The 15,325-nt window shown below is 31.8% G+C and overlaps 1 protein-coding gene across 1 annotated transcript; it reads left to right on the forward strand.

Annotated features, from left to right (window-relative positions):
* Window positions 1-8,241: 8,241 nt before the first annotated feature.
* On the forward strand, window positions 8,242-11,224 carry HELRODRAFT_180027 (hypothetical protein; the record flags this gene model as incomplete). Its single annotated transcript, XM_009028792.1, has 5 exons — window positions 8,242-9,033; window positions 9,374-9,622; window positions 9,805-9,973; window positions 10,043-10,251; window positions 10,454-11,224. 5 exons carry the CDS (start codon window positions 8,242-8,244, stop codon window positions 11,222-11,224), a joined length of 2,190 nt encoding a protein of 729 aa, XP_009027040.1.
* Window positions 11,225-15,325: the final 4,101 nt, after the last annotated feature.

Consider the following 15,325-nt stretch of genomic DNA (forward strand, 5'->3'; position numbering starts at 1 on the left):
AAGTACCTAAGTACTACATTTGTACTTAAGTACGTACTTAAGTACAAATGTACTTAAGTACTCGTCATCACTGCGGTACACACATACATACGTACATGCATACATACATACGTACATACATACATATTTGCATGCATATTATATATATCCATAGATGCAGCAGTCAATTCTGCCCCATACTCTTCTTCTCGATCCAGTTTCAAACACATTGACCCTTCACATTCAGACCGAAGCAATAATCAAAACGAACAATCATTATATGGGGCTGTCCCCATAAAGGATGTCACGCTTTTTTATTTGGACCCCCCCCCCCTTGAAGAGTGACTTTCTTTATGGACGTTCCCTATCCATTATATCAGGAAATTGAACCTTCTATATTTTACATCGACATCATGACTTTTCGAAAAAAAATTAGATAAAAAAGTTTATTTTTCCAATATTTTTATTTTTATAACGTATAAATTCGAAAAAAACAAGTAAAAAAATTGATTACAATAGTTTAAAGAAAGTTTGCTTGGAAAGTTATAAATGAATTAATCGCTGACATAAGCTTTTTTATTTTGTAGAAACTTTTTTAAAAATTATAGAAAATATTGAAATTGAATAATAACAGCAGTTTTCATTAATTCAGCATTAACTTCAAGTTTTCAAAGAGCAAAATTCTTTCGAATTTTTACAAACAGTATCTAAGCTGTGGAGTAAAATTTTTTTTTTTTATTAATTTTGTAATGTGTAGATGTATATGTGTGTGCGCGTGCCTGTGTGTGTGTGTTGTAGGTATGTGTGCCTGTGTGTGTGAGTGTGTGTATACATATGTGTGTGCAAATTCAATCTTCTAAATGGTTGTACTAACGGCAGCATTGAGGACAGGCGCCTTCCCACGTCTGGCCTGAACCTGATGAATAAAACCCTGTCACAGGGGAGTCTGAAGGCAAAAAAATATTTGCTTGGTTACTACACTATATTTATGATGCCAGGTTCTATCGTAAATCGTCACGTCAAATAATAACACCGAATAAATTTGTTTTCATATAAGTTGAAGATGTTGTTTTGTTGTTGAATACATTTTTGTGAACCTCATAAAAGAAATCATTAGGATAATTATAGAAGGTAGTGAGCAATTTTCAATTTTTTGGAAGGTAAAACCTGGTTGGTAGTAGCATAAAACTTTACCAAGAGCGGGTTTCACGTTGGCTACTTTCATACTTCCTTCCAGATGAAAATCAAAGTTCAAATATCGTTATGTCAGCTGAATTGTGGAACAATTTAAAAAAATATTAAATATAATACATTTTTGGGGTGAAGAAAATTCATTAGATATCAATCAAAATAAAAATCATGGAAAGTTAGAAGTTTTTAACAAAAATGAACAGAGCCAAATTAATTAAAGTATTTTGGTGGGTCTGAAAATTAAAGCAGCTAAAAATGTTCATTTTTTCAGGTCAACATTTTTACAAAGGATCTTTAAATTTTTTAATTTGTTCAAAATTCAAAAAGGCAACAAAAAATCTTCAAAAAATTTAATAAAAAAAAATCAAAATAAAAACACCTCATCCAAGTAGATGACAACTTTGTTCGAGCACTTCTCAACCTTCTTGAATGTACTTCCAATCTGTTGAATGAAGTTTCCATCATCGAGCAGGGAGTAACCAGTCATGATGTTTATTTCCACGACTACCATTCCCGTCACTTCCGATCCACTCCAGCTTGAACATTACACTCTCAAGAACTCACACATACACAAAAAAAATAAAGATTTCAACAATAGTTAAAATGCTAGTTTATGAAATATATGAAATAAAAATTTTGCGGCTACTGTTTTTCACAAATTGTCCTTACAAAAGTTCGAATAACCGAGGTAAAAAATTTTCAGAAGATATCTTCCTTATCCTTATCACGTATCATGAGATGATGATAACATAAACAAATAACTAACCTGTTTAAATACGCCTTTTATAGCCGGTTGAAAATTCCCATTCTTTATATAAATATGTGTAAGATGCACTCGTGAACATATACATATATATATATGTGTGTGTGTGTGTGTGAGCAGGAGTGTGTAACTTGCGTTTGTATGTGTACACGTATATACACGCATTAACATTTGTTACACATAAATGATTTGGCGATTGCAACTCCCTTATAATATTTGGAAAGAGTTTAAATCAATAATTAACTAATCGTGAATTTTGATAAGTTGATTAGAGTCATTCTTTCATTGGATGTTTTTTAGAAATATCAGGTGCACACAACACTTACACAGCGTATTAAAGTCATGCATCACACAAGCGGTCATCCCTTTGCATTCGACTCGGGACCAGACGCCTTCAACCATAACACGCTACTCGCGTAAATTTGCTGTTGTAAGCTGTTTTTCACATTTACCAACCATTTAACTCTTAATTGCTAATAAGTTGTTAAATAAAACAAGCATGTCTGCAATATGTTTTTAAAGTTCTATTACACAGTTATTACAGGTTCTGAAGAATCAACAAGCGACAAACATCGTGTATGAATACGTGCTAAACGACGCATTACGCACGAGAAGGCGATAGGCGGAGATATCTTTGTTATATTTGAATCCGGGTCACTGCTCGTACCGCGAAACAGCTACAAGTGGCTCTAACCATTAGGCCATCATGTCACCTCGTCATCTTCACTCTGTTGTTTACACATCCAGTTTTCATTTTTTATTTATTTGTTTTTTATTTGAATTTATTTATTTTTTCGAGTCATTCTCTTTATTGAAAATTCGAGCATCCGTTTATAACAACTACTCAAACTGTTGATTTCTAAGCAAACTGCTTGCAATTAATTCATAGAGTTTTTAATGAAAAAATTTAATGAAGAAAAAATAGCAAATGCTATTGCTTGATTGCCGTATTCAAAATTCTTTGATTGAAAAGTTTTCTGCAAATTAAGAGCATTCAAACTTAAAACACATGTTTGCACTAATCTGTGGCAGCTAAACATGTCTATCAACAAATTGAAAATAATTTATTTAAACGACGATACATGGTTCACGACAAGTTGTTTACTTGTGTTGACGAGAATAGAACGCACTCAAATAAAATGTTTTCAAACATCTTATAAGACTTTGCTCCATTTAAATGTAAGTTCTTAAAAAATACGAACGTGAATTAATAACAGTATGTAGGTATATATATATATATATATTGTAAAAATTATGGTCTATATATATCAGTGGTGTGTAGTTATTAACTACAAATAGTTAACTACTAGTTAATAACTACTTGCTAGTAGTTAAGCTGTAGTTAATAACTATTTTTTTCAAAGTAGTTATTAACTAGTAGTTAACTATTTTTTTAGTAGTTAATAACTACAGTAGTTAACTATTTTACATAACTACTTATAATAATAAGCTAATATTTGATCGCCCCTATTTGTGTGCATGCATTGTTGTGTTACTGTTGAAAACAGACATGGTCATCTAATATGCATTTGCTATGCATGACTAATCATATCACATGCTGGATAACAAATGGTTGTATACAACAATGAGCAAAACATATATAAAACATATATACAATATATCATATATATTTTTATATATAACATATTGTATATGGACACATATAATAGACATTTTACATAATATACATACATATTATATACACCTATTGCATTATGTAGTTGTCTGTGGAGCATACAAGGTTAAGACAACTTAATCATGGATGTCCATGACCTAATGCATCATTAATTCATCATATTAATCCCATGGGTTGTATCATATATCTATTGGTTGTTGATAAACAAATGCTGGTTGAATGTCCATGTGTGTGCGAGCGTTGCATACGATAATAACAAAGTTCTTGCAAATTAGCTGAACAACTCAACAATTATTTATCTAGTCGGGCAAAAAATGTTGAACATTTATTTTGCTATCCAGCAGTGTGTGCAGCATTTTTAAAAATAAATTCGACATTACCAAGCTCAGCTGCTGTTGAAAGGCTATTCAGTGTTGCCGGACAAATTTTTACTAATAAACGCTGCAAGTTGTCTGATGAACACATAGACAAAATGATTTTTTCGAGAGATTATCTCAGAAAGTCATTAATTTGACATATAATTTTTATGAATAAAACCTTTCAAATAAAAGTTAGTTTGTCTTTAAATTTATCAGTTAACTACTGCAAAAATTAGTAATTTGGTATCGAAAGGTTGTAAACACCAGTTTCTTTTTAAATGGCAATGTTTGGAAAGTAGTTAACTACTAGTTAACTACTAGGTGGTAGTTAAAGAGTAGTTACTAACTACTGTTGTGCAAAGTAGTTGAAAAGTAGTTACTAACTAGATTTTTTCAAAGTAGTTAACTATAGTAGTTAACTACATTTTTTAAGTAGTTAGCACAACACTGATATATATATAATATATATAGACCATAATTTTTACAATATTCTATAAATTCTACTGAATGTTTGGCGTTAATATGTTTGTAGTTCGTTTTTTCTCACTTAAGTTTTTTGGTGAACGTTAACAAAATTAAAAATTAAATTTGCGCAAAAATTAAATAAAACCACATTTTTTACGCAATACAATGAAAAACAAACCACTTGAGTTCCAAAGTAATAGAAAAAAAACAAAATTAAAGCAATATAAAGGTTTTTTCGATTGGAAGAACTGTTTTATTCCACCACACGAGTTAATTTTCCTTTCAAAAGTAGTGGTAAGAGTTTATTTCAGCTTTAGAAGTAGTGCTGCTATCAATATCGCTACTGCCCAATGAACGTAGCAGTGGAACTGATGCCGAAAATGAAGCAGATCTGATTCTGGTGTTTAAATGCCTCTGCATCCATACTATCTGTCCAGAAATTGGTCATACAAAACAATAGCCTATTGTTTTCCGATGCGTTCAGACAAATTTTGTTTTCTGTCGTTGCAGGAGACACAGTTGAGGGTGGCCAATCGGGGTTTTGCCATCGCAGGTCCAGCAGTTTGTCGGACAGTCTGCGTCAACCAGGATTGTTTTAATATGCAGGTAAATTGAATGTTTCAATGAATGATAAGGTAAAAATAAATGAAAAAAATAAAATTGTGTAGTAATTAGAAGAAAACCTTTTCTGTTATGAAGGGTATGATAGAAACATAAAAGAACAAAATTGACAAACGTGACCAGACTGTTTAATTGCTCTTAAATTTATTGCTGTCCCTCTCAATTTTAAAGTATTATTATTTGTAGTTTTTTAAGAAAAAAAAACGGATTAGGCATGCCTCTGGCCAACAAGTAAAAATAAATAGTCTCGACAAAAAACTAAAAAAATAAAATAATTACTTATTTACCAATTAACTAAATGAAAGTTAACAAATAATTTTTTAAATTGAGATGAAAGCTTAAACATACTTTATGAACAGTAACATGAAAAAATCAATTACATGTACAGATTAATTTGAAAATATTCAAGCAATTGCTTAAACGTTAAAGCGTTAAAAATTAAACCCATTTTCCGAAATGATTGCAGTTTCGATGACTATTTGATATTCCGAGACATAATATAAATTCCTCAACGATTTTAATATTTTAAGTTGAAAGTTTTTTATTTTACTTTTTCGACTTACAGAGCCTATATTAGTCCAAATTGTTGCATCACTATTTTACGCGCTTTACAACAGCATGACAAATTTACGTGTTAAAATTAATAACACGAGTTATAAACAAGCCACGTGCTAAAATTTAATAAAACCACGTGCTTATATTAAACCACGTGCTAAAGTTGAATATAACCACGTGCTAAAATTAAACCATGTGCTTCATAATAATCGCATGGTCCATCTCTGTCGGTATGGTTGAACTTGACGACGGGTTGAGTCGGGTTTTTTCGTTGTCGCAAGTTCTAAGAAAATCAGCTGGTTATCAACTGGCAAAACTGCTTCATAATCATTAGTGATAAACAAGTCAACAGCATCAATTATTTTGGATGTCTGATTACCTCAGGCTGTAAATGTGATATGGATATCAAAAGAAGGATAGCTATGGCGAAAGGTGCATATTATAGAATTAAAAATTAATAGCACTTTCTAGGTATCGGAGTCAGATAAAAAATATTTGACTCGGTATCCGGTTCTTAAAAATGTACTGACATTGGCATAATTCACCGATTTGAAAAGTTGTAAAAATAGTAAAAAGGCGTAGATTTCATCATAAACCACCAAACATTTGATGTTTTTAGTGTCTTAAGTTAAGATGGGACGTGCTTATAATCAAATTTATGAGCCCTCATGGATCCGGATTTGAATCTGTACGAATCCGTAACTTTGATAGGGAACTTGATTAAAACATATTTATTTAATTTGCCGTAATATCAGTGTTTAGTGTTCAGATAAGTTTAGTCCGGTGGCGGATTTAGATTTAGTAAGAAGTGCTCCCCATTGCGAGCAGTATTTGTATTAAAAGAGAAACTAAATGATTTTACGATGATTTTACGGGTTTTAACGGATAAGTGGATATAGTTTTTTCAAAAAATTGACGTGATGTGAAAAAAAAGTTTGTCAGCGTAATTATGTAAAAATCTTCCAGTCACCGGTAAACGTTTAACCATTTTCTAAATTTCTCCATCCCCCGTCAAAATTTCATTTTAAAAAATTTTGCGCACAGCGCGTTTGAAATTGTCTAGGTCCGCCACTGGTTTAGTTAATTGAAATGTGAAGTATCGAAACAACACAACCTCAGCTTCCTTCCTTCCTTCATTCGTTCGTTTATTTCCAGTACATGATAGAATAATTTGATCTTTATGCAACTATAACAAACCGTCGGAGCGCAATAATCGAATTACTGTATTTAAAGATTTTACAAAAATTTTAATTTATTTCGCTTTATTCATTGAATTAGATTGCGTTAACAACGAACAATACGCTTTTAATAATAGGCTATCTTAATTTTTTCTCAATTACGAAATTGTTTGTTGTTTGCTAAAATTCATGTCATTTAAAAATAGACATGACTTATGTACGCGAAAACAAATGAATTTAAATCGTCTGAGTCTATTAGAATTCAATTCGTATTGAAAAAATCTATTTTAAATTCCCTTTTAAAAAATTAGAAGAAAACCTTTTCTGTTATGAAGGGTATGATAGAAACATAAACGAACAAAATTGACAAACGTGACCAGACTGTTTAATTGCTCTTAAATTTATCGCTGTCCCTCTCAATTTTAAAGTATTATTTGTTTTTTTTAAGAAAAAAAACGGATTAGGCATGCCTCTGGCCAACAAGTAAAAATAAATAGTTTCGACAAAAAACTAGAGAAATAAAATAATTACATATTTACCAATTAAGTAAATGAAAGTTAACAAACAATTTTTTAAATTAAGATGAAAGCTTAAACATACTTTATGAACAGTAACATGAAAAAATCAATTACATGTAGAGATAAATTTGAAAATATTCAAGTAATTGCTTAAACGCTCACATGTAAGTTAATACACGCAAAATTTATCTCACATAAACCATGCTGAAATTTAGGATTGTTGTCTATTCGACATTTTGTTTTATTCTTTAAAAAACTATTTGAGCACCTCATAAATTTGGCCCAAAAGTACGGTGCACCATTTTGCCTACCCGATCGAATCGGCCCTGTCATAATATAAGCACCAATGAAAAAATAAGAGAGTAGTATCTAAAATTCAGTTCAGTAGCTGTATAACACAAATAAAAAATAATTATTGCGTTTATGAAAATAAAGATAACGTAATAAAATCAAAGATATTGTGTATTAGGTAAGATATTACAAATACATGATGATGGTAGACAGTGTTTGCAAAAATATAATACATTGCACAAAATTATTGATCATTATTAAACTACATGATTAAGTCAAACAGAATTAGAAGTTGGTGTGAGGATCAAGCAATGATAAGCGAGGTCTCAGTTTATTTTTGAAATGTTGAATGTCTGTATTATTTTTAAAGTTTTAGATAAAATAATTACCAAAATTAAATTTATGACCTAACATTTTAGTGATAGTTATAATAAGTTTCAGGCGTGTTTTTGAGATCACATAAAATTATATATAAATATAAAATATATAAAACTGTAAATAAATTGAACCATCTTGTGTTAAATTGTATCTTTGGATGGTCTACGCCAAAGATACGTATCGTATAAGATTCATAGTATAAATAGCCTCACTCTCTTAACACGTGCAAATTGTTTAAAAGTTAATTTAGATTAATTTGTTGCGTCGATTAAAAATTTTCTTTCATTATCGAATACAAGAGTGAACAATGGAGATGAAAATGAACAATATGGAGAAAGATGAAGCTGCCGATGATTCGCGAACGATCGTATTCATTTCCAAAACAGGTGGTCGTTTCGAAGTATCCAGGGCCTCATTACTACAGACCAGCGATTATTACCAAGCCCTGGTCAAAAGTGGAATGAGAGATGCACGCTTCAGTGATCTTGCATTGGAGTTTTTGTCTGATGATAGCCTGCAAGAGGTTAGAGAATTTTTATTGAGCCCGAGATGCAGTGAAGAAGAAAATGAAAAATGTTCCAGAATAATTAAGCGATTGACGGATATAAAAAGAGGTTTGGAAGGTGCGTCCTATTTGCAAATCAATGACATGAAAACATTATATCTGAAATATCTTTTGAGATATTTCAATGAGACATCGTATGTACGTCTTATGAAATTTGCAAAAAAGTACGCTTCGGTTGAAGATATGGAAATGATTTATGACTCTCTAATGATGAATTTCAGAAACATTGCAAAGCATCCCAAAATCATGCCATACAATGTTTTGTTTCGTTTGGTTAAGTCGGAGCTGGTCAATGCGGACAGTGATTTCGATATTTTAAAAATAATCATTGATTGGATTTCTGCCAAAGAATCAAGAAGATCATATGCAGAAAAATTATTAAAAAATGTCAGGTTCGATTTAATGTGTACTGAGGAAAAACAAAAAAGTGCTGAAGCGATAAAGAAAATGGAACTAGATGTTCCTCTTACCGAAAGAACTTCAAATTGTCATCGCGGTGTCGGTAGATTATTTGCTCTTGTGAATAACAACACGGTTAGCAGTTGTTTTTTACTTTGGTTGACAAATAAATGTTTCCATTTTTTCAAATATTTTTAAGTTCATTCAATTTAAATTATTTATATATTATTCATGCTTTATAAGCTATAATAAATAGCTGATAATCGAACCCCAATGAGAATTGGCCTAATGATATATAATATTATTTATTGTTTAAGAGACAACATATTGAGAAACGTTATGTAATTTCAATATTAGGTTTTTATAATATATAATGTTTTTCAAATGGTCCTATTAACCGGCTTTTGCTGTACATTATTTTCCAATTGATGAAAATGTAATTTATTTCAAAACACAAAACAATTTCATTTTTCAGGATGGCTTTAATAGCGAATGCTATTCAGTCTCCTTGTTTGATTTTGTTAGAACTTGCGACAGCAGAAAAAGCACGACTCCGCCCGTCGTCAAGTTCAACCATATCGACAGATATGGACCACGCGATTATTATGAACAGTGTACGTACCATTTGGTCAACTATCGTCTGTACATGGTTGGAGGTGAAAGATATTATTATATGAAGAAAAGAACATTGTTTTACGATTTGAAGTCTTGTAAATGGGGGAGGGTGAGAACCTTTTAATGTTTTATTGAATTCATGAATTATCATTGGTTGTAGTTTTTTGTGTTTAACTTTCATTCCACCTAAAGCCATTGCTTTACAACGGTTTAAAATAAGAAAAAAATTTAATGCTTCAATTTTTAAATGATAAAAACAAACGAAAATATTCCTAATCAAATTACATTCAGTTGGCTGACATGGGAGTGGCAAGGAGCAACTTCTTCTTGGGAAATATAGGGAAATACTTGTACGCAGTTGCTGGGTTTTGCTGTCATGGAGAAGTTGAAAGGTTCAACCCGGATAAAAACAGGTGGAGCTGGTTGGCCCCTTTGCCAATTGCCGTTTCTGGTTTGGCAGGTTTGTTGCATTTTGTTATAGATAATTCGATCATCTTATTTGAGAAATTTGCACTCATTACATTTTTAGGTTGTGTACATAACGGGATGATTTATGTCAGCGGCGGATACAGATATGGAGATGAATTTCGAAACGAGAATCGGGTGTGGCAGTATGATCCTGCATTTGACGTTTGGAGTGAGAAATGTCCCATGTTAAGCAGGCGACGTGGGCACGTCATGGCCTTTGTTGGAGACGTCCTATTAGTAGTTGGCGGTGGACTAAGGAAATCGTTGATGGTTAGCACCTTGCCTGCTTTTGTCGTTGTCATTGTTGTTAGTGTTGCTGTAATGTTTTTGCGGATAATGACGTTTGTCAATGTTTGCATTTGCAGTGGTTGACAAGATTTTAGTTTCGCAAGTTTTAAAATTAAGTTCCCGTTGTTAATTTATTTCATCTGCCTAAATAATTACTCCGATCATTTCAAATTTTAACGTGCAGAACGGTGAGATGTATGATTTTGCAACTGATCAGTGGACATATGTGTTAAAGTTGAAGATGCCAGTCCTGGAATCCCCATCCATCCTCTTCAACAACTGCCTTTATATCTTCACAAAACGTAGTTATGGAAAACCTAAAAATCTTTACATTCAAAAAATAAACTTGAAGAAGTATCTTAATAACACTAACACGGATGATATTAATATTACTGACGATTACGTTTATAATATAAATGATGAAGATGACGAGGAAGAAGTTGATGATGAGGAAGAAGATGATGAAAATATCGATATCTATGATATGAATGACAATTATGACGACAACGCATCTGATACTACAGATGAAAATTACGAAGAGGAGGAGGAGGAATATATTGAGGACAACGGAAGTGTTGAAGATAATAATGAGGAAGATGATGTCGTCGTTGATGACGCATATGATGTCGTCGTTGATGACGCATATGATGTCGTCGCTGACGAAAACAATGTTGAGAATTCTGTCATACATGTTGTCGATCGAGTTTCCATTGCCGTGGATGAAGATTTTGTTGACCATTTTCCAATTCAGGAAACTGGAAATGTTGTCCACAATGATGACTTCATTCTCCCTGATATTAAGGTCGACGATGACATCATAAATGATTATGATGACGTCAACGTCGACCTTATTAATGATGACGATGATCTTTGCCAGATATATAAGTTTAATGCTGGGAAGAAATTGTCTACCATTAATTGGATTGGCATGGTTAATATGTCAACAGATTTATGAAAATTTTTTGATGCCATGTAAATAGTTCAGTCTTCATTCATTTACATTTGATTACGTTATATTATTTATATTTTATTTTAAATACTTTGTATATTATAGAAATTTAAAATTTAATTTAAAAAACTCAATTAAACGATTTTAATGATTTGTAAATATCGATAAGCAATTTGTTGATATTATTTAAATAAACATGTCGAGATATTTTTCACTTTTGGCCGAAATTTTATTCTTAATTTTTAAAGCGTTAAAAATTAAACCCATTTTCCGAAATGATTGCAGTTTCGATGACTATTTGATATTCCGAGACATAATATAAATTCCTCAACGATTTTAATATTTTAAGTTGAAAGTTTTTTATTTTACTTTTTCGACTTACAGAGCCTATATTAGTCCAAATTGTTCCATCACTATTTTACGCGCTTTACAACAGCATGACAAATTTACGTGTTAAAATTAATAACACGAGTTATAAACAAGCCACGTGCTAAAATTTAATAAAACCACGTGCTTATATTAAACCACGTGCTAAAGTTGAATATAACCACGTGCTAAAATTAAACCACGTGCTTCATAATAATCGCATGGTCCATCTCTGTCGGTATGGTTGAACTTGACGACGGGTTGAGTCGGGTTTTTTCGTTGTCGCAAGTTCTAAGAAAATCAGCTGGTTATCAACTGGCAAAACTGCTTCATAATCATTAGTGATAAACAAGTCAACAGCATCAATTATTTTGGATGTCTGATTACCTCAGGCTGTAAATGTGATATGGATATCAAAAGAAGGATAGCTATGGCGAAAGGTGCATATTATAGAATTAAAAATTAATAGCACTTTCTAGGTATCGGAGTCAGATAAAAAATATTTGACTCGGTATCCGGTTCTTAAAAATGTACTGACATTGGCATAATTCACCGATTTGAAAAGTTGTAAAAATAGTAAAAAGGCGTAGATTTCATCATAAACCACCAAACATTTGATGTTTTTAGTGTCTTAAGTTAAGATGGGACGTGCTTATAATCAAATTTATGAGCCCTCATGCCTCTTGGATCCGGATTTGAATCTGTACGAATCCATAACGTTGATATGGATCCTAATTAAAACATATTCATTTAATTTGTCGTAATATCAGTGATTAGTGTTTATATTAGTTTAGTCCGGTGTCAGACTTAGTGGGCCCGGGGGGCAGCCAGTGCCCCCCGTTGCGAGCAGTATTTGTATTAAAAGAAAATCTAAATGATTTTACGGTTTTAACGAATAAGTGGATATCGTTTTTTTTTCAAATAATTGACGTGATGTGCAGAAAAGATCGTCAGCGTAATTTTGTAAAAAATCTTCCAGTCACAGGTAAATGTTTAACCATTTTCTAAATTTTTTCACCCTCCGTCAAAATTTCATTTTGAAAAATTTTGCGCACAGCGCGTTTGAAATTGTCTAGGTCCGCCACTGGTTTAGTTAATTTTGAAATGTGAATAACGAAACAACACAACCTCAGCTTCCTTCATTCGTTTGTTTATATCCGGTACATGATAGAATAATTTGATCTTGATGCAACTAACAAACCGTCGGAGCTCAATAATCGAAATACTGTATTTAAAGATTTTACAAACGTTTTAGTTTATTTCGTTTTATTTATTAAATTAGATTGCGTTAACAACGAACAATACGCTGTTAATAATAAGCTATCTTAATTTTTTTCTCAATTACGAAATTGTTGTTTGCTAAAATTCATGTCATTTAAAAATAGACATGACTTATGTACGCGAAAACAAATGAATTTAAATCGTCTGAGTCTATTAGAATTCAATTCGTATTGAAAAAATCTATTTTAAATTCCCTTTTAAAAAAAATAGAAGAAAACCTTTTCTGCTATGAAGGGTATGATAGAAACATAAACGAACAAAATTGACAAACGTGACCAGACTGTTTAATTGCTCTTAAATTTATCGCTGTTCCTCTCAATTTTAAAGTATTATTATTTGTTTTTTTTTAAGAAAAAAAAACGGATTAGGCATGCCTCTGGCCAACAAGTAAAAATAAATAGTTTCGACAAATAGCTAAAGAAATAAAATGATTACTTATTTACCAATTAAGTAAATGAAAGTTAACAAATAATTTTTTTAAATTAAGATGAAAGCTTAAACATACTTTATGAACAGTAACATGAAAAAATCAGTTCTTGTTCCTTATTTCAGGATCTCCAGTCGGGTATGACAAAGGTGTCAGCCTTTCAACATCTCGAGCGAGTTGCTGAGTATTTTCTCTTGGTATTTGCATTTAGTTACTATGTTAAAATTTGTGTACCTGTTTCATGTGGTCTTCGCCATAACGTAAATTTAGCGTGTTGAACATTACTGCAAATTTGAAACGGTTTTTGGTAGGACTTGATTGAAGGACTTCCATCGCCGGCCCTATCAGTGTTAATACTAGCGCTGTAGGAGCCCGCTTCTTTCATTCCTGTCGTTACTTGTTGCTGCGGCTTCGGACTGTACTTTTAAATGCTCCATGAGAAAAAATAATATACAACTAATATAATGAAATAAAAATGAAAATAAACTACAAATTAAAATTATTTGAAAATTGCAAAAAAAAATATTTGCATTGCACTGAATCAATACCAGACGTAAAACTTAAACCGTATTGATGATAATGTAAGCTCATCGACTTGGAAATAAAATGAGCGATTAATAAAATTTCAATATCTCTGGTCTTATGGATTAGAAATTTTTTCAAAAGAGTATACAAATTTTCATCTTGAAAAGTGCAAATTTTACTTAATATTATTCATCTTTTCCATCTTTAGAAATATTTGTTCTTATTTCACCAATCTCTATTCCCTTCATATATCACCATTTTTTTCACGCTCTAGTTCTCTCACTTACTCTTACTCTCTCTCTATCCTCTTTCCATTAAATTTGTGAATGCCATAAATCATGAGCCCACATCAAAATTGAAGAATATGAGATGAATAAAACCTCGGTAAAGCTAGTAAAACTAAAATATTAATTGGAAAAACTGAAATTTACGAATATAGGCATTAAAAATCCTAATCACAGAACCGTGCTGCGGTGAATGTATTAAAATTCTTGAAAAGCCTTCATTATTAACTTTCAAAACCTTATTAATTAATGATTTGAAGATTGGAAGGAATCACACATCAAACGGATATCAATGTTTATGTACATATCTCATGTCTAAGAGTTTTTTAGGGTATTACATTTTATAAAAATTTTTAAAAAATAATTTAGAAAATTTTCTTCCTTTAGAGTTATGATTCCGACCAAGTTATTATTTTCAAGTTACATTTGATCTACAAACAAGAATCTGAAAGTTAAAATTTCATTTTAAACGACGATTGATGAAAAAATTAATAAAAAGATCACAGTCAAACTTCGTTCATCTAGTAAAATTTTGTTCCATATTATTACGACTATGTGTGCGCGTGTGTGTTTGATTATGTGTGCGCGTGTGTGTTTGATTATGTTTGCCTGTATGTGTGTGTGAGTGTGGACGTCCGTGAGTGCGTGTTCAAGCTTTCTGTATCTCAATCCATCTCTAAATTTTATTTGCAATGTTATATATAATTCATCATTCTGTTCACCGTTCTTTTTAACCAACTTGTGTTTTATGCCCTTTGTGTTTTATGTCCAGCGTTGGAAATTACTAAGGACGTTTCGACATTTATACACAAAGTAACACGCAAAAGTACAACACGAACTCACACACACACACACACGCATATGTGTATTATTGATGAAAATCACAGCATGTTCGGCGTTAGTTAACTTTCAACTTAACTTTTCGATTTTTCTAACAGGTGATCGTAAATCCAGGTCTTCTCATAGATACCGGTAGGCTGTTCCAGATGGTCGGACCAGCAATATCTCTCGAAGCAAACCACAATCGTCCTACCTGAACCACCAGCAAATTCATATCATCCGACCGTAGATGCATACTTAAAGCAGGCTCTTTTTTAGAAAATTTGTCTGAAATATATCTTGGTAACAACCCATTTAACGATCTGTATACGATCAACGCGATCTTGAAAAAATTCTTTTCTCAACCTTCAGCCAGTGCAGTTCATGCAAAATTGGCGTGACACG

Source organism: Helobdella robusta, assembly GCF_000326865.2.
Source record: "Helobdella robusta unplaced genomic scaffold HELROscaffold_58, whole genome shotgun sequence".
NCBI lineage: Eukaryota > Metazoa > Annelida > Clitellata > Rhynchobdellida > Glossiphoniidae > Helobdella > Helobdella robusta.